Source organism: Hyperolius riggenbachi, chromosome 1, assembly GCF_040937935.1.
Source record: "Hyperolius riggenbachi isolate aHypRig1 chromosome 1, aHypRig1.pri, whole genome shotgun sequence".
Taxonomy (NCBI): Eukaryota; Metazoa; Chordata; class Amphibia; order Anura; family Hyperoliidae; genus Hyperolius; species Hyperolius riggenbachi.
This window is the reverse complement of record NC_090646.1, coordinates 636809258-636829051: the sequence shown is the minus strand read 5'-3', so window position 1 is coordinate 636829051 and position 19794 is coordinate 636809258. Positions and strand designations below refer to the sequence as shown.

The 19794-nt window shown below is 46.6% G+C and overlaps 1 protein-coding gene across 3 annotated transcripts in view; it reads left to right on the top strand.

Moving 5' to 3' along the window:
- MALT1 (MALT1 paracaspase) overlaps nt 1–19794 on the top strand; it is a 368173-nt gene that overhangs the window by 331762 nt on the left and 16617 nt on the right. For all 3 annotated transcript variants that reach the window (XM_068251272.1, XM_068251271.1, XM_068251270.1), the window contains 3 exons: nt 1518–1695; nt 9931–10005; nt 15784–15911. In XM_068251272.1, coding sequence (XP_068107373.1) covers nt 1518–1695; nt 9931–10005; nt 15784–15911 — 381 coding nt within the window. The remainder of the gene's footprint in view (nt 1–1517; nt 1696–9930; nt 10006–15783; nt 15912–19794) is intronic.

Below are 19794 nucleotides of genomic sequence, written 5' to 3'. Positions count from 1 at the left end.
CCCTCTTGACATAGATATTATTATTTTTTTCCCCTATAGTCAGTAGGTGTATTTTACTATTTGGCCACAAGATGTCCCTGCTGAGCAAAATTCTATGTAGCGTACAATTACGCTACATAGGATACAATGTATTGTAACAAGTGTAAGTGACGTAGGCTTCCATCGGAAGCCTCCGATCACAGCGGCGGTGGGGAGATAATGAATGGAAACATTGCTTCCATTCATAAATTTAACGATCGAGCGGCGGAAACGACGCCGGCTCCATTTACAGAATAAACACTGTTTTTGAACAAAAACAGTGTTTATTCTCGGCGGACATGCTCGGATTGGGACTGGGGACTTTTGTCCCCTGCAGCCAATCCTCCCTGCTAGCAGCAGCAGCGCGATTGCGGGCATCTGCCTGCAGGATAGCCAGCAGACCCCCCCAAACTGCAGGGACGTGACTAGCGCGTCCCTGCGGCTCTAGCACCTGCAGCTGCGGACGTGAAGCTAACGTCCGCGTGGCTGAAATGGTTAAAGCAGGAATACAAAAAATGGCCGCCTAGGTCCAGACTTCTGGACATCGGCGGCCATTTTCTTGTAGCCCTGCTCTAACTATACACAGCGCGGAGACAGAGCGGGGCGGCGAGCGGCGACACATACCCTAAGGCTGCCCTGACACATTTATTTGCAAAGCTCCGATTTGCAGTGATCACATCCTGCTTAAAGGAAAACTTAAGTCAAATAAAAAAAATGACATTTACTCACCTGGGGCATCCCTCAGCACCCCGAAGCTGGATGGTGCCCTCGCAGCCCCGCTCCGATCGTCCTGTCCCCGCCGGCGGCTACTTCCGGTTCGGCGACAGCCGCCGACAGGCTGGGAACGCGGCTGATTTTCCGCGTTCCCAGCCGCTGCTATCACCCTCTATGCTGCTATAGCGTATATATAGACGCTATAGCAGCATAGAGGGTGATAGCAGCGGCTGGGAACGCGGAAAATCAGCCGCGTTCCCAGCCTGTCGGCGGCTGTCGCCGAACCGGAAGTAGCCGCCGGCGGGGACAGGACGATCGGAGCGGGGCTGCGAGGGCACCATCCAGCTTCGGGGTGCTGAGGGATGCCCCAGGTGAGTAAATGTCATTTTTTTTTTTTGACTTAAGTTTTCCTTTAAGCACGATCATGACTAGCAGATCAGAGACTTACATATCTATCGCCTGGCCAAGCTGATCACATGCTTCTCCATGAGTTCTCCTAAACAGAGGGAAATTATTATGGGATGCTCACAAGACGAGCAACAGGCGCTGCAAGTAATGCTTGTGTGAATGCAAGTAATAAACCCCCAGTGTTCGCATGTTTGCCGCTTTTTCATGGCCGCTCTCCCGCTGACAGTGACAACCTGGAAACACTGACGTCTAATGCAAGCATTCATCTAGCCAGAGGGAAGGATTTGTGTAGTGGATTATTTGTACAGCAGAGTAAACGCCATTTGTATTACGTTTGTTACACAAATCAGCGTATCATGATTCGGTTTATTTTTCAGGCTTGCTGTACTACGCTGGCCACGGCTATGAAAACTTTGGAAACAGTTTTATGGTTCCGATTGATGCTCCAAAGCCTTATGGCTCCTCTAACTGTCTGTGTGTGCAGAGTATACTGAAGAAGATGCAAGAGAAAGAGACCGGGCTGAACGTATTCCTGCTGGACATGTGTCGGAAGAGGTGAGAAAAGTCATTCCTCGCAGAACGTGGCAGACGGGAATCCCTGAAATACACTGCACATTTCTATTGAAGAACAGTCATGCTTAAAGAGAGCCCGGGATGGGTTCATGGAGTAAAAAAAAACAAAAATGTAGGCTACCTGATCCGGGGGACTGAGCGGATCAAGGACCCGGAAAAAACGCCGCTCCTGTGGGCCGCACTGGCCCACTTTCACATACTGGAATGAGAGACTGTGCGTCTCTTGCAGCGTGCAGAGAGGTGGGGGAGCGGCAGCGGTGGGAGGACACAGAAGTATGTTATGAGGCAGATAACATGCCTCTGTGTCCCATCGCCCCCCCCCCCCCCCCCACGAACCGCCTTGGGTTCTCTTTAAAGAAAACTTGTAACAAAAAACCCTCTGGGGGATTCTTACCCCGTCCTCCTCCGTCCCGGCAATCCAGCGCTGCGACACCCCGAACAGCGGCGAAGTTCATATTTACCTACTGCCATCCAGCGCATGCGCAGTACCGGCTCTTCGTTTGGGCTAAGGTGGAAATAGCCGAGCCCGATCGTATCCGCTCTACTGCACTGGCACAAAGGACTCGCTATTTCCACCTTAACCCGAAGGAAGAGCCGCTACTGAACCTGCACTGGATCGCGGTAGGTAAATATTGCACCGCTTGTCGAGGTTTCGGGGGAGCCAGCGCTGGATTCTCCCAAGCTACAGAGGATAGGGTGGCCTCATTGGGACCCTGAGTCTTCCCCCTCCCGAGGTAAGTATACTGCAGAGGGGTTTTTTTTTCGTCTTTAACCACATAACGACCGCCCCCAGCCGATGGGCGGCGGCAAAGTCTGGGCCCAAACGACCGCAATACGCCCATCGGCGGGGGCGGCTGCGGGAGTGGCTATGCGGCGATCGCGTCATTCGTGACGCGATCAGCCGCCGGGGACTGGCTCCGCCCCCCGTTCGCCGTAACCCGCCGGCCGTTCGGAAGCGCCGGCGGGTTACTGGCATCCGGATCGCCGCTGCAACAGTGTATAATAGGCTTTGTAATGTATACAAAGCCTATTATACTGGCTGCCTCCTGCCCTGGTGGTCCCAGTGTCCGAGGGACCACCAGGGCAGGCTGCAGCCACCCTAGTCTGCACCAAACACACTGATTTCCCCCCCCCCTGCCCCCTGATCGCCCACAGCACCCCTCAGACCCCCCCCTGCCCACCCCCCAGACCACTGTTTGCACCCAGTCACCCTCCTAATCACCCATCAATCACTCCCTGTCACTATCTGTCAACGCTATTTTTTTTTTAAGTCCCTAATCTGCCCCCTACTCCCTCCTGATCACCCCCCCACCCCTCAGATTCTCCCCAGACCCCCCCCAGACCCCCCCCCCCCCCGTGTACTGTATGCATCTATCCCCCCTGATCACCTGTCAATCACCTGTCAATCACCTGTCAATCACCTGTCAATCACCCGTCAATCACCCCCTGTCACTGCCACCCATCAATCAGCCCCTGATCTGCCCCTTGCGGGCAATCTGATCACCCCCCCACACCAATAGATCGCCCGCAGATCCGACATCAGATCACCTCCCAAATCCATTGTTTACATCTATTCTCTCCTCTAAACACCCACTAATTACCCATCAATCACCCCCTATCACCACCTGTCACTGTTACCCATCAGATTAGACCCTAATCTGCCCCTTGCGGGCACCCAATCACCTGCCCACACGCTCAGATTGCCCTCAGACCCCCCCCTTATCAATTCGCCCGTGCAATATTTACATCTGTTCTCCCCTGTAATAACCCACTGATTACCTGTCAATCACCCATCAATCACCCCCTGTCACTGCCACCCATCAATCACCCCCTGTCACTGCCACCCATCAATCAGCCCCTAACCTGCCCCTTGCGGGCAATCTGATCACCCACCCACACCAATAGATCGCCCGCAGATCCGACATCAGATCACCTCCCAAATCCATTGTTTACATCTATTCTCTCCTCTAAACACCCACTAATTACCCATCAATCACCCCCTATCACCACCTGTCACTGTTACCCATCAGATTAGACCCTAATCTGCCCCTTGCGGGCACCCAATCACCTGCCCACACGCTCAGATTGCCCTCAGACCCCCCCCTTATCAATTCGCCCGTGCAATATTTACATCTGTTCTCCCCTGTAATAACCCACTGATTACCTGTCAATCACCCATCAATCACCCCCTGTCACTGCCACCCATCAATCACCCCCTGTCACTGCCACCCATCAATCAGCCCCTAACCTGCCCCTTGCGGGCAATCTGATCACCCACCCACACCAATAGATCGCCCGCAGATCCGACATCAGATCACCTCCCAAATCCATTGTTTACATCTATTCTCTCCTCTAAACACCCACTAATTACCCATCAATCACCCCCTATCACCACCTGTCACTGTTACCCATCAGATTAGACCCTAATCTGCCCCTTGCGGGCACCCAATCACCCGCCCACACCTCAGAACGCCCTCAGACCCCAGCCCTGATCACCTCGCCAGTGCATTGCTTGCATCTATTTCCCCCCTCTAATCACACCTTGAGACACCCATCAATCACCTCCTGTCACCCCCTAGCACACCTACCCATCAGATCAGGCCCTAATTTGCCCCGTGTGGGCTCCTGATCACTCGGCCAAACCCTCAGATCCCCCTCAGACCCCCTTCCGATCACCTCCCCAGTGCATTGATTGCATCTATTTTCCCCTCTAACCGCCCCCTGAGACACCCATCAATCACCTCCTGTCACCCCCCTAGCACTCCTATCCATCAGATCAGGCCCAATACATCCTGTCATCTAAGAGGCCACCCTGCTTATGACCGATTCCACAAAATTTGCCCCCTCATAGACCACCTGTCATCAAAATTTGCAGATGCTTATACCCCTGAACAGTCATTTTGAGAAATTTGGTTTCCAGACTACTCACAGTTTTGGGCCCGTAAAATGCCAGGGCAGTATAGGAACCCCACAAGTGACCCCATTTTAGAAAGAAGACACCCCAAGGTATTCTTTTAGGTGTATGATGAGTTCATAGAAGATTTTATTTTTTGTCACAAGTTAGCGGAAATTGATATGTATTGTTTTTTTTTTCACAAAGTGTCATTTTCCGCTAACTTGTGACAAAAAAAAAATCTTCTATGAACTCACCATACTCCTAACAGAATACCTTGGGGTGTCTTCTTTCTAAAATGGGGTCACTTGTGGGGTTCCTATACTGCCCTGGCATTTTAGGGGCCCTAAACCGTGAGGAGTAGTCTAGAATCCAAATGCCTCAAAATGACCTGTGAATAGGACGTTAGGCCCCTTAGCGCACCTAGGTTGCAAAAAAGTGTCACACATGTGGTATCGCCGTACTCAGAAGAAGTAGTATAATGTGTTTTGGGGTGTATTTTTATACATACCCATGCTGGGTGGGAGAAATCTCTCTGTAAATGGACAATTGTGTGTAAAAAAAATCAAATAATTGTCATTTACAGAGATATTTCTCCCACCCAGCATGGGTATGTGTAAAAATACACCCCAAAACACATTATACTACTTCTCCTGAGTACGGCGGTACCACATGTGTGGCACTTTTTTGCACCCTAAGTGCGCTAAGGGGCCCAAAGTCCAATGAGTACCTTTAGGATTTCACAGGTCATTTTGCCACATTTGGTTTCAAGACTACTCCTCACGGTTTAGGGCCCCTAAAATGCCAGGGCAGTATAGGAACCCCACAAATGACTCCATTTTAGAAAGAAGACACCCCAAGGTATTCCGTTAGGAGAATGGCGAGTTCATAGAAGATTTTATTTTTTGTCACAAGTTAGCGGAAAATGACACTTTGTGAAAAAAAACAATTACAATCAATTTCCGCTAACTTGTGACAAAAAAAAAAAATCTTCTATGAACTCACCATACATCTAACGGAATACCTTGGGGTGTCTTCTTTCTAAAATGGGGTAATTTGTGGGGTTCCTATACTGTCCTGGCATTTTAGGGGCCCTAAACCGTGAGGAGTAGTCTTGAAACGAAATTTCTCAAAATGACCTGTGAAATCCTAAAGGTACTCATTGGACTTTGGGCCCCTTAGCGCAGTTAGGGTGCAAAAAAGTGCCACACATGTGGTATCGCCGTACTCAGGAGAAGTAGTATAATGTGTTTTGGGGTGTATTTTTCCACATACCCATGCTGAGTGGGAGAAATATCTCTATAAATAGACAATTGTGTGTAAAAAAAATAAAAAAATTGTCATTTACGGAGATATTTCTCCCACCCAGCATGTGTATGTGTAAAAATACACCCCAAAACACATTATACTACTTTTCCTGAGTACGGCAATACCACATGTGTGGCACTTTTTTGCGGCCTAACTGCGCTAAGGGGCCCAAAGTCCAATGAGCATCTTTAGGCTTTACAGGGGTGCTTACAATTAGGCACCCCCCAAATGCCAGGACAGTAAACACACCCCACAAATGACCCCATTCTGGAAAGTAGACACTTCAAGGTATTCAGAGAGGAGCATAGTGAGTCCGTGGCAGATTTCATTTTTTTTTGTCGCAAGTTAGAAGAAATGGAAACTTTTTTTTTTTTTTTTTTTTGTCACAAACTGTCATTTTCCGCTAACTTGTGACAAAAAATAAAATCTTCTATGAACTCACCATGCCTCTCACTGAATACTTTGGGATGTCTTCTTTCCAAAATGGGGTCATTTGGGGGGTATTTGTACTATCCTGGAATTTTAGCCCCTCATGAAACATGACAGGTGCGCAGAAAAGTCAGAGATGCTTGAAAATGGGAAAATTCACTTTTGGCACCATAGTTTGTAAACGCTATAACTTTTACCCAATCCAATAAATATACACTGAATGTTTTTTTTTTTATCAAAGACATGTAGCAGAATAACTTTCGCGCTCAAATGTATAGGAAATTTTACTTTATTTGAAAAATGTCAGCACAGAAAGTTAAAAAAGTCATTTTTTTGACAAAATTCATGTCTTTTTTGATGAATATAATAAAAAGTAAAACTCGCAGCAGCAATCAAATAGCATCAAAAGAAAGCTGTATTAGTGACAAGAAAAGGAGGTAAAATTCATTTAGGTGGTAGGTTTTATGACCGAGCAATAAACCGTGAAAGCTGCAGTGGTCTGAATGGAGAAAAAGGCTCTGGTCCTTAAGGGGCGAAAAGACTGTGGTCCCGAAGTGGTTAAGGGCAGTTTTACACCTGGTCTGTGCATATGCTGTACGATGCCCCGCCCCAGTCTTATCGCAACGCACAAAATGTCAATCATATGACTCTGCAGCAGAGTGCGTAGACAGGGTTATTTGCATAGTGCCCCCCCCCCCCCCCCCCAGAACACCCCTCACCCAGTGACGTACCCCCAGCTGGACAGGAAGTACGATTCCCAGCTTTCCCCGTCGTATTCCCATTATTCCACGCATGCGCGCCACACCGCCAACATGTTTAAAATTCCTGCATCGCCCATTCACTTACATTACATCTGCCACCGCTGCATCACCGTGGAAGTCCCACAGTAACGTGCTGTTGACTTTGCGATGGCTCGCACCGGATTGGGCACTTCCGTGGCACTTCCTCTATCTCAGATAGAGAAAGTTCCATGCCGTTTTTTTGCAAAGGGGACTGGGCTTTGTACTGGAAGCTGGCAGACACGGGGTTCCGGGAGTGACTCAATAAGACCCAGCAGATAAATGCAAGTTACTGCAGAGCCTAAACCAACCAAAAAAATATAACGGACACCTCTCAATATCTGTGTATAATACACAGTAAATCAGGTATGCTTACTCCAGAATCCAAATTGTACCACAAATGCCTGTCCCTGCCATTGGCCTCAATTCACTAAGATTATCTCCTGTCTTTAATAACTCTTCTAGAGTTGTTACCATGGTGATAAGGCATGTAGTATTCAGGAAACATTTTACCTCAGGCAAACCTAAAGTTAACTCTTCTGTCTTTAAGTTAACTCTCCAATCCTTAAAATAACTCCAGAGTTAAAGACAGGCTGTTTATTAACTGCATGTGAAAATAACTACAGAGGAGGTAAATTAACTACAGAGGAGGTAAATTAACTACAGAGGAGGTAAATTAACTACAGAGGGGATAACTTAAAGTGAACCTTAAGTCAAATGGAAAAAATGAGATTTACTCACCTGGGGCTTCCCTCAGCCCCCAGCAGCCGATCGGTGCCCTCGCAGCTCCGCTCCGATGTCCCAGGACCCGCCGGCGAGCACTTCCGGTTTGGCCGTCACCGGCCGACAGGCATGGGAACGCGAGTGATTGTTCGCGTTCCCAGCCTGTATATCGCCCCCTATGCTGCTATTGCGACCTCCTAGCCGCAATAGCAGCATAGGGGGCGATATACAGGCTGGGAACGCGAACAATCACTCGCGTTCCCATGCCTGTCGGCCGGTGACGGCCGAACCGGAAGTGCTCGCCGGCGGGTCCTGGGACATCGGAGCGGAGCTGCGAGGGCACCGATCGGCTGCTGGGGGATGAGGGAAGCCCCAGGTGAGTAAATCTCATTTTTTCCATTTTACTTAAGGATCACTTTAAGGAATGAAGAGATAAGATAACTCTCTCACTGTGTGGAGGTAAGTTTTCTCTTGCCTTATTATCTCCAGCATGATCTTAGTGAATTGAGGCCATTGTCTGTTACCAGTGCACCTCACATGTGTCGTGACAGTTGCTTCTTCAGAGGTGGCCAACTTTTTTTTTTTTAAACAGGAACAGAGAGAAGGGAACTCCCCAATTCACATATTGTTCACGTTCTATATTTACCTCGAATACTTATCATATACCATATTCATAAATATAAGTGGTATAGTAACAGAGTTTCAGCCTGTTTGGACAAAACTGGTTCCAATTGTTGGCACATACATCTGGTAGTAAAATTAGATATACCACAGTGAGTTAATCTAAAGCATCTCTAATCTCCCTAGTAATAATTGAGTCACAACACTTTGCAGAGGTGGCCAACTTTAGGTAGACCACCTTTCCTTCTCTAAAGAAAGGTTAGTATTCTAGCCCCTGGACCTCCTAACACTAGAGGTCACTGTTTGGTGTATGCTAATTCAGTGAAAAGTCTAGGGTGTCTTCCTGCTGAAACTCGTGGCAACTGTACTTTGCATATCACCCTCCAAGCAGGGCCGGATTTGTACTCTTTGCCGCCCTAGGCCACTGTCACCAGCCGCCATCCTTCAGTATAGGTAGTGAGATGACCCCTCCCCTTTCCCTCTAGTATAGGTAGTCAGATGACTCCCTTAATTCCCCCCCCCCCCCCCATTTTAGTATAGGTAGCCAGCTCACCTTCACACTGCAGCAGCCATCAGTGTCACTCATTTCTCCGCTCATCTGCAGATAAACAAAAGAGAGGGAGCACCATTTCCAAAAGAGTATGCAGCGTGCACAAGGTCTCTCCCCAGTGCCTACTGGGAAGTGCAGTCCAGATAAAACAGAAAGGACCGGCACCGCTGTCTTGTATCAAAGCTCTTTTTAAATAGCACCAAAGTGGCAGCAGTGACAGACTGCTGTTTCGGTTTACACCTTTATCAAACTGCTCAAAGCCACAATGGCTTTGAGCAGTTTGATAAAGGTGTAAACCGAAACAGCAGTCTGTCACTGCTGCCACTTTGGTGCTATTAAAAGAGCTTTGATACAAGACAGCGGTGCCGGTCCTTTCTGTTTTATCCACTCATCTGCAGCACAGAAGCTTCCTCTTCCTTTCCGTCTCCAATGCTGCCCAAGTCCATAGCCGCCGGCCACAATGCAAATGTGCATAGAGAGCTAGGTGGCTGCTGCACAGACGGCTAGCAGCAAAGTACCGCAGTCATGAGCTAGCCTGATCTTTCTTCATTGCAGCATTTGCAAGCTTGCAAATGCTGCACCAGTTTAGCCTGCTGCTTTGGTGCCCTTGCTCCTTTGGTGCCCTAGGCCTTGGCCTAAATCCGGCCCTGCCTCCAAGGCATATCTCTGCGTAAAAGATAAATCTGATCACTTAGCTTATCATCATATTGCATACTGCTTAGTTTATACTGCTCTGGGTGATTTTAAGAAGGCTTCCGGTCACTTCAGCAGTCACATGTCCTTGTCGCCCGAAAACTCTGTGGACAACGACAATCTGCTGCTACATGTAGTATGTATGTTATTAAACTGTGCATTAGCTCAACAGCATTCCAAGACTGCTTGTGCCTCATCTCTTAATGCATGTCTGCCTACAGGAATGACTATGACCAAACCATCCTGATTCCTGAAAACCTGAAAGTGACGGCCAACATTGTCTTCGGTTATGCTACGTAAGTCCTGCCCTCTCTTATTTAATGTCACATGAGATAAGTAGTGAAATAATTCCAGCTGGTGCAGAATTATGCACATTTATGCAGCTTGAAAATGAACCAATTGAATTTCACCGTGGTGTCATTCAACTGGTTCATTTTGAAGCTACTTAACCCCCTTGCCAATTCCCGCCGGCAAGGGGGCAGCGCAGCACTTTTTTTTTTTTTTTTTAAATCATGAAGCGAGCCCGGGGCTCGCTACATGATAGCCGCTGAGCAGCGGCATCCCCCCACTCACCCACACAGTAAGCAGGAAATCCCGTTCAGAACGGGATTTCCTGCTGGGCTTCCTCAGTCGCCATGGCGACAGGGCGGGATGATGTCACCGACGTCAGAGGGTATCCCGATCCACCCCTCAGCGCTGCCTGGCATTGATTGGCCAGGCTGCGCAAGGGGTCTGGAGGGGGGGCGGCGCGGCGGGTAGCGACGAATCGGCGGTGATCGTAGTATGCACGCAGCTAGCAAAGTGCTAGCTACATCACGTGCAATAAAAAAAAATTATGCAAATCGGCCCAGCGGGGCCTGAGAAATCCTCCTGCACAGGTTACCCCGAGCTGAGCTCGGGATAACCGGCAAGGAGGTTAAAGGGACCCTGAGTGGGTATGCATAGAAGTATACCCAAGGCTATTTGGTAAAGAGGAGACACTTAACGGCCCCTTAAGGTAAACGCTTCTGCTCCCGTGCTGGCCCCAATCCATTACAGTGGATCCGGCAACTCTGCTGTAAGTTGCGCTGTAACCTGGAATAGGAAACCTGCGGGTCCCCTCTGCACATGCACAGGTTTCCTGGCTTCCTCCACCCCTCCGCACGTGAACTGCCATATGATGCGCAGCAGAGGGAGGGGGAAGAAGCCAGGAAGCCTGCGCATGTGCAGAGAAGACCTGCAGGTTTCCTATTCCGGGTCACAGCGCGACTTTCTGTCTCACTTTGCAATGTATTGATTTATTTTTTTCCCTCTTTTCGCTAAATTTCCTCTCTAATTTTGCCTAAGAAATGTTCACAATTCTGCATCAACTCATATGCACAATTCTAATCTAGCTAATAGCAGGTAGGTGGGCAGGGTTGCCATTGGTTGAATTGCATCCATACTGCAAGGTGACCAGACAGTTTATGATGATGATAATAATAGTTAAGGTGCCCATACATTACTAGATATGTGGCATCAATATCCGACCGACTTGATCACAATGGTCGAATCTGGCAAAGATCGAAGCCGCAGCATGACTGCCCGATCAATCCCTTTGATTGATTTTCAACCAGATCGATTGCAAAGATCGGTCCAGCATGCTGGAAAGATCTCTCTTGAAAGGGCTCAGTCGGATTTGCAGGGCGACGGCATTCAATATTCCAATGATCGATGGACCCCACCAGCCTCCCCCATGTAATGTATCTGACTCTCCCCCCATCCCCCCCCCCTGAGGCCCGTGGTAAGTGTGTAAGCAGCCCACTTATCCAGCGCTTACATCCTCTACCGTCTTCTATCTATCATCTGTACCTGTACCTGTAGGGCCGGATTTGTACTTTCCAGTGCCCTAGGCCTGCTGTCACCAACTGCCCCCCCACCACAGCCAAAAAACATTCTGCCCAACACTCTGACTAGCGATCAATGGTTTGAATGCGCTCATTTCAGTTGTCCCCCATTCTGTGCTCTGTCCCCCATTCAACAAATAATTCCTGTAATTTGCATGGATTGGGGAACTGTGAAATTTATCTATTAGTGCAGAGCAGGGCGCTGACTGGTTGCTCTACGGGACCAGAAGAGATTATTTACTTTGACATATGACCTCTTCTCTCTCCAAGTCATGCCTCCCTTCTTATCTTATCTAATTTTATCGCCCTAGGCCATGGCCTTTCTGGCCTTCCCGGAAATACAGGCCTGTGTACCTGCCTGTACCCCATGACCTCATCATATGTACTATCACCACGTGTCTGAGATGGGAGTCATGAAGTGAAAGTGCCCCTGGCAATGGAGAGAAGGAGACACATGCTTCCACACTTACCACGGGCCTGGGGGGGGGGGCATTACATAGGGGGTGGGGGCAGGAGGCGGTGCCACGAGGGCGATTACTGACTTCATGCTGAGATCTATTGGAAATCTGTCTGCATTATGTAGGCCGGAAGTAGATCTCTCTGGTCATATTTGATCAGAGAGGGATCTATCAGATGGTCGATCTGATGGCTATTTACTTGTGTATGGCCCCCTTTACTGAGTTGCGTACTCCAGACTGTGGGTGATGTTTATATGTAGATCTTCCTTAGAGAAGACTGGTTCTTAGACAGAAAGTAAGGAAGGAGAAGTAACCATTGTCTGCAGTAAGATGGCAAAACCAAAAAATTCAAGACAATGTTTTTTCATAGAATAGAGGAAATAAGAGCTTCTACTTTTTTTGCTATTGTCACTTTCACATCTCAGTTCCACACATGATGCGTTCTGCAACTGAACAGTGTTATTCTTAAGAATTCTAACACTGAAGGCTGTGAAACGTTCATAGAATGCAAGCCTGATTTGTTCAAAGAGAATCTGTACTGTGCGATTTGTACAATAAAAAACATACTAAGCGAGTCACTGTGATCTCCTGGATTCCTCTTTGCCGTTTCTGCCGCAATCCTGGCTTACAATCGCCAGTTTTAGGTAGTGGTTACAAACAAAAAAACATGGCTGCTAACCAGGAAGTGATGTTTGTGTGATATATATATATACACATACACACACACACGCAAATACACTAATATGTGTGTATGTATATGTATGTATGTACATATATATATATATATATATATATATATACACTGTATATATATATATATATCATGTTACAGTATACTACAAGTTTTTATTACATAGTGAATTATCTGCACTGCAGTCTGGGATTCTCACAGTTTCTCAGCATGTGACAGGCAGGTCCCTCCACCCTCAGCCTCACAAACTGCATCACAGACAAGCTGAAACTGAGAGCAGAGAGTGAGTAGTAAACAAAGCACACAGAGCCTGCAGGGGGCGTGCATAACTTGTATTCATTACAACAGAGGCAGCCCATTCCTCCCTGGGTGGACAAAGCTTGACAGAGAAAAGAAGATTCGATATAATACAGAGACAGTGCAACTAGAAAAGGCTGCAGTAATCCCGGGCAACTGAGACTTTCCTCCATCTCTGTATTGTCAGGATATTGTAACATTGTTTAACTGCTTGTTGTTCAGCTAAAATTGTGCTATAATGTATATGTTTGTATCCTGCCCGTTTATCGGGGTCTACAAGTTTTTTCACTTTAATAATAAGCATTGCATTTGAAATCAATTATTGGCTGGTGTGCATGTTCTTTTTGTATTTTTGAGGTATTTTTTACAACATTGCACCCTGAATGAACATTTGTAGTTTTCTCTGCTTGATAATCGATTTATATGGGAGTGCAGACCCTAATGTATATATATTGCAGTAATCCCGACCACATTAGAACAGGTCCTATACCTGTTCTATCACCTGTACCTGCCTGTACCCTATGACCTCATCATATGTACTATCACCATGTGCCTGAGATGGGGGTCATGAAGTAAGAGCGCCCAGTTCTTCTTTGCTCAGTAAGTAATAAAGTAGTTGTAGTTCAGAGAAGAAATTTTCAAAAAGACATTGTAGTTTTTGGGGAAAATTGATTTTAAAAAATGCAAGAGAAAAAAGGTTTCAAACTTAGAAAAATGACAGCTTACTTTTTTTTTTTAACAAAAATGAAATTACGCAAAAAATTACATAAAATTCAAAATAAATTACACAAATTAAATCCATTTACAAATCGTAATTACGTATGGGTGTAATTGCAGAAATGTATGCAAAATTTTGCGTAATTGTACTTAGCTGATTATGATCATCCCTAACCTGTAGCTTTTGCAGGTGTGGAACTCCAGTCCTCGAAGGCCACTTCCATGCCAGTCTTTAGGGTATACAGAGAAATATGTTCTCCTTGATGAGCCACACCCTTCCTGATTCAGTCCCATCAATTAATTTGAGCTGTGCCAAAAATGTGTGTGGACTTCCTCAAAGTCATTAGACTAGAATGTTGTACTCTGTAACTACTGTACTGCAATGCCCTTCTGTCTGGTCTCCCTATGACCCAAATTGCCCCGCTGCAGTCCATCATGAATGCGGCAGCCAGAATTATCCACTCCTCCCATCGCTCCACCACGGTGGCTCCCTTCTGTGAATCCCTCCACTGGCTTCCTATCCAGTCCAGAATCAGATTCAAGATCCTGTGTCTGGCCTACAAATCTGTCCACAAAACCTGTCCAACCTACATTTCCGATCTTACTCAGAGGTACACACCAAGCCGCTCAGTCCACTCTGCCAATGAACTTCCCCTAACCGCCCCCTGCATCACCCAGTTACATGCACGCCTCCAGGACTTCTCAAGAGCTGCTCCAACACTAAGGAACTCACTACATCCCCCCATCTTTCAACATCTTCAAGAAGGCCCACAATATGCACCTTTTCACTCTGGCCTACCCCCCTCACTGGTGCTCTAAACCCGCAGCTGAACTCTGGTCCCTTACCTTTCGTGTCCCTACCTCTCCTTTTGGATTGTAAGCCTTTCGTCAGGGTCCCTCTCCTTGTGTCTCCTACCTGTTCACGCACCTCCATTACCGTACACCCATCCTATGGATCTGAGTGAACTCTTAAAGCGGACCCAAACCAAACATTTTTTTAATTCAAAATATTTAGTTGCACCACTCTGACACATACAAAGATAAATAAACACACCTTCAAACCTATGAGCATTTCAGTGCATGCTTTTCACCCTTTTCTTTTCATAACTAGGGTTATACAGGTGGCAGCCATTACTTCTGAGCTTAGTTTGAGGTTTTAGATCATGGGTGTATTTGTCATCAGCTACCCTCCCTCCCAGGGGTGTCGTCTATGTGAAATCTCACACAAGCTGAGTTCACCTCTCCTGTGACATCATCAGTAGCAGCCTGTGTTTTGTTTTTTATCTTCTCCACCAGTCTGCCGGATGTTGTCCCGGCAATATGAAAGGAAGGGAGGGGTCCTTCAATAAATGTAAAATATTTTATATTTGTCATCATGCAGCTGAAAAAAGGCTGCTATTTATTATTATAAGTTAGAAAATAGATTTTATTTCTGAAATCTTGTATTTTTAATTTGGGTCCACTTTAAGTGAACTCGACTTGCCTAATCTCCATGCCCCCATCCAGTGACTGACTAAGCATTACCTTGTACTCATACTGTGCTGTGTGATCTGGCTTCCTTGTATTCCTGTATTGTCTTATTGCTGTATGTCACCCCTAAATATTGTCTCTAACTTAACTTATGTCCAGCGCTGCATAATATATTGGCGCTTTATAAATACAATACATAAATAAATAAGTGCAAACAGCATTTATCAGAGTTCTTCCATAAGCTAAAATAGCGGTTTGCCCTCTGAATGTTCTTTCATCATGGCAATCGAACCATAATCTGCCTCTTTGGGGAATTCTCCTCTTGAACTCACAGAGGATCCCATGGGGCTCTCTGTCCTGGGATTTTCAGCTTGAAACTGCCAACATTTTATTAATTGGGCCTGAGGGACATGCTCACAGAATACAAGATGAGCTGGCTGGGGGGCGGCAAATCTTGAAGTCCAGCGCACAAACTTCGAGAAGGTCATTAGCAATTTGCTGCTGTTACTGTCATCTGTCAGCTGACTGCTTATACAGTCTGACCTCCTGTCCTCTCATCCTGTCTGCTTCCTACAGGTGCCAAGGGGCCGAAGCCTTTGAAATCCAACATTCTGACCTAGCTAATGGCATATTTATGAAGTTTTTGAAGAAGCGTTTATTGGAGGATAAGAAAGTCACCGTCCTGCTGGATCAGGTTGCAGAAGGTAAGCTATTATTATTATTATTATTGCTGTTGACCTTTTACCCAGACCACAAAAAGTGTTGTTTTTTTAATTGGATTCAGCAACGCTACGAATGTCAAACCTTCCTAAGCTCCTAAGGTGCTAGCATTTATAATTTCAAACAGTGCCATGGGTAATAGCAGGGAAGGTTAATGAAGTGCTAGCAGAGAGATTATGGGAGGGGAGGACTTCATGAGAAGCCTGTATGCAGAAATGGATTAAGAAGGAATGGGGCCCTACTAGGCCCCAGGCACATGCTTAGGTTGTCTTGTGGATGATCCTGCTCTGCCTGTATGCAGGAGTGAGCGGAGGAGACCAAAACATATTGCTAGCAGACAGATTATGGGGATGTGGCTCCACCCCCTTTTCTGAATTTGAACCCCAGTCACCCAATGACCAACTGTACCAGGTTTGAGGCTTGTGCCATTAATGGCAGCAATTAACCTCTTGACGACCAGCTAACGCCGATTGGCGTAAACTGGTTGTCTGAGGGTTTCCATGGAAACATGTCAGTTCATGGAGGGTGTCTCCGTGAACAGCCGGAGAGCCGCCGATCGCGGCTCGCCGGCAAAATGTAAACAGGGGGGAAGAAATCCCCACTGTTTACATCATATGGCAGCGCCGTGACGTAGATCGGTGATCCCCGGCCTCTGATTGGCCGGGGATCGCCGGCATCTGATAGGCAGAAGCCTATCCTATCAGGCGCAGGACGGATATCCGTCCTGCGCCACTCAGAGGGGAAGGGAGAGGGAGGGAGCGGGCGAGACGGCGGAGAACGCTGCGGAGGGGGGCTTTGAAGAGCCCCCCGCTAAGCAAATGCAGCTGGCGGCGATCAGACCCCCCCAGCAGGACATCCCCCTAGTGGGGAAAAAAGGGGGCTAGTCTGATCGCTCTGCTGCACTCCTGATCGGTGCTGCGGGCTGTAGAGCCCACGCAGCACCGATCTCTGAAAAATCCCCTGGTCGTCAAGTGGTTAAACATTCCCCTTCAATAGGTGAATTTTGATTGGCTTTTATAGGCTCCACCCACTTTACTGAATATTAATCCCAGTCACCCAGCGACCAACTGTGCAAAGTTTGAGAACCCTGCCATTAAAGAGACTCTGAAGCCTCCTAAATTATCTATTTTTTTTTGGCAGCCTTCTTAAAGGGAACCTAAACTGAGAAGGATATGGATTTTTCCTTTTAAAATAATACCAGTTGCCTGACTCTCCTGCTGATCCTGTGTCTCTAATACTTTTAGCCACAGCCCCTGAACAAGCATGCAGATCAGGTGCTCTGACTGAAGTCAGACTGGATTAGCTGCATGCTTGTTTCAGGTGTGTGATTCAGCCACTACTTCCCCAAAGTGATCAGCAGGACTGCCAGGCAACCGGTATTGTTTATATATCCCTCTCAGTTAAGGTTCCCTTTAAGCATTAATAGCTCAGCTGAAACGCACCTATGACCTCTACCTTTAGAGGGCGGGGTTTGCAGCAGTCTAGAGTGTAAATCAAGCACTATGTGCAACAAACACCTACTGTTGTTGCAGTCACTCAGTTTTTTTTTTTTTTTTTTAACAGTTAATTTTTTATTGTTTTTCCAACATTTACATAACAAAAGGAAGGAAGCAGACAGTGCAAGTACAATCTCCCCCACAATAGGAGATATAGTTACATAGCTTTTACATATGTGCATTATGTGACAGTACAGCAGTGTAATCAGGCAACAGGGATCATGTTAATACGTTCTTGGTAAATCAGTGTAAGTATGGTTATCCATTGATGGAGGGATCAAATCGCACTGAGAAGGGAAGTAAAGAAGTGATCTTGATTGAGGATTTTCCACATGCGTTTGGTCCATGAAGAAAGAGAGAAGAAAGAAGAAGGAAAAGAAGAAAGGCTTGCCCGACCGCCCCCAGCCCACCACCCGCCCCACCGCTGATATTTCAGTATCCTTTTAGTCTGTAATAGGAATAAATTTGTCACTCGTGGGATCTAAGATCCTGCTTTCCCAGATACCCCAAATCTTATTGAATTTTTTGGGGCTTTTCCTGTTTAGGTAAGTAGTTCTATACAGTGGTAGGGCAGAGTTGATTGATTTGGCCCAGGTACCCACAGTTGGGACAGAGGCCTTTTTCCAGAATTTTAAAATCTCTTTTCTTGCTTGAAAGCACAGCATTTTGAGCAATAGTTGCTTGTGTTTCGAGACATTAACCGCTTCCAGTTTGCCCAGGAGTAATAGGCCTATATCCAAAGGGAGGGCTGTCTCCAGCAAAGTATTAATTATTGAGAGTATGTTCTCCCAAAAAGGAATGATTTTTGGGCAGGACCAAAATATATGTATAAAGTCTCCTTTGTGAATTACACATCTCCAGCATTTATCCGAGTGGGTGGAGTTCATTCTATTGAGTCGTGAGGGGGTAAGGTATATCCTATGAAGGAATTTTATTTGGATTAGATCATCATTCGCAGATATCACTGTTGCGGGAAATTCTTCCAGAATTATATCCCATTCCTTTTCACTAAGGGAGGGGATATCTGTCTTCCATTTACGGTAGCATTTTTCTAGTCTATAGTTATTAGTATTTAACAGTATTGAGTAGATGGAGGAAAGGGTTTTAGGGAGATTTTTAGTCAGTAGAAGTGTTTCTAGCTTGTCAGTTTGTAGATCAGGTGGCTGGGAGCCAAATTGAGATCTGTAGGCATGATGGAGTTGTAAATATCTGAACAGGTGTTTGTTTGGGAGGTCGCATTGGGTCTTGAGTGTATTGAAGGTATGGATAGATTTTTCATGTTGTATGTGGGAGATGTTTTTTATTCCGTATCCTGCCCATAGGATTGGGTCGGGGATTGTGGTGAAGTGCTGAAGAGAGGGGTTGCCCCATAGAGGTGTGAAGGGGGAAATAGTACCTGGAACTGTAAAATAGGCCCTGGCTGTTTTCCAAGCCTTCCATGAAGTAGTCATAGGGAGCGTGGTTTGGGGGTTGGCTCTAGGGCCTCTGTATGGTAAGTTTGTGAGCTGTTCGTAGGAGCCCAATATTGCCGCCTCTACATTCACCGCTGGGTTCGTGTTTTCTTGCGCAAACCACCATCTGAAGGTAACGAGAAGGGATGCCCAGTAATACTTTTGGAGGTGCGGTAAGGCCAACCCCCCCCCTGGATTTAGGGAGCTGTAGTACGTCCAGTGCTAATCTAGGTTGTTTGCCTGCCCAGATGAAGGTAAGAATGGTTTTATCTATTTTCTTAAAGAGAGCGGCAGGGAGCCAGACAGGGCATTGACGAAAGAGGTATGTAAATTTGGGTAGAAAGATCATTTTGAGCAGGTTGATCCTACCTATCAGTGAGAACGGGAGTTTATTCCATATTGCACATCTGGTTTCAAGTTGTCGTATGACCGGGTCTATATTAAGTTTCTGATATGAGGTGAGGTCACTGGTGACTTGAATTCCCAGATATTTGAATTGGTTCACTATTAACAGTGGAGAGTTAAGTCTAGAGGGCAAATTGGGTTTAGCGTCTATTTGGAACAATAGTGATTTATCCCAGTTAATTTTAATACCTGACATGTCCCCAAATTCCTCGAATAGATGAAGAGCTGAATCCAGAGAGGAGAAGGGGTCATTTAAATAAAGGAGTACGTCGTCTGCGTATAGGGATATTTTTTCGTGTAGATTACCAATCTGAAGTCCCCGTACCGAGTTGCATTGTCTGATTTTAGCTGCAATGGGCTCCATGGCCAATGCAAATAGGCCTGGTGACAAGGGGCAGCCCTGCCTGGTCCCTCTCTGCAAACAGAAAAATTGTGAAATTGTGTTTCCCGTTTTAATTTTGGCTTTAGGGGACTTGTAAAGTAGTTGAATCCATTTGATAAAGTTGTTACCAAAT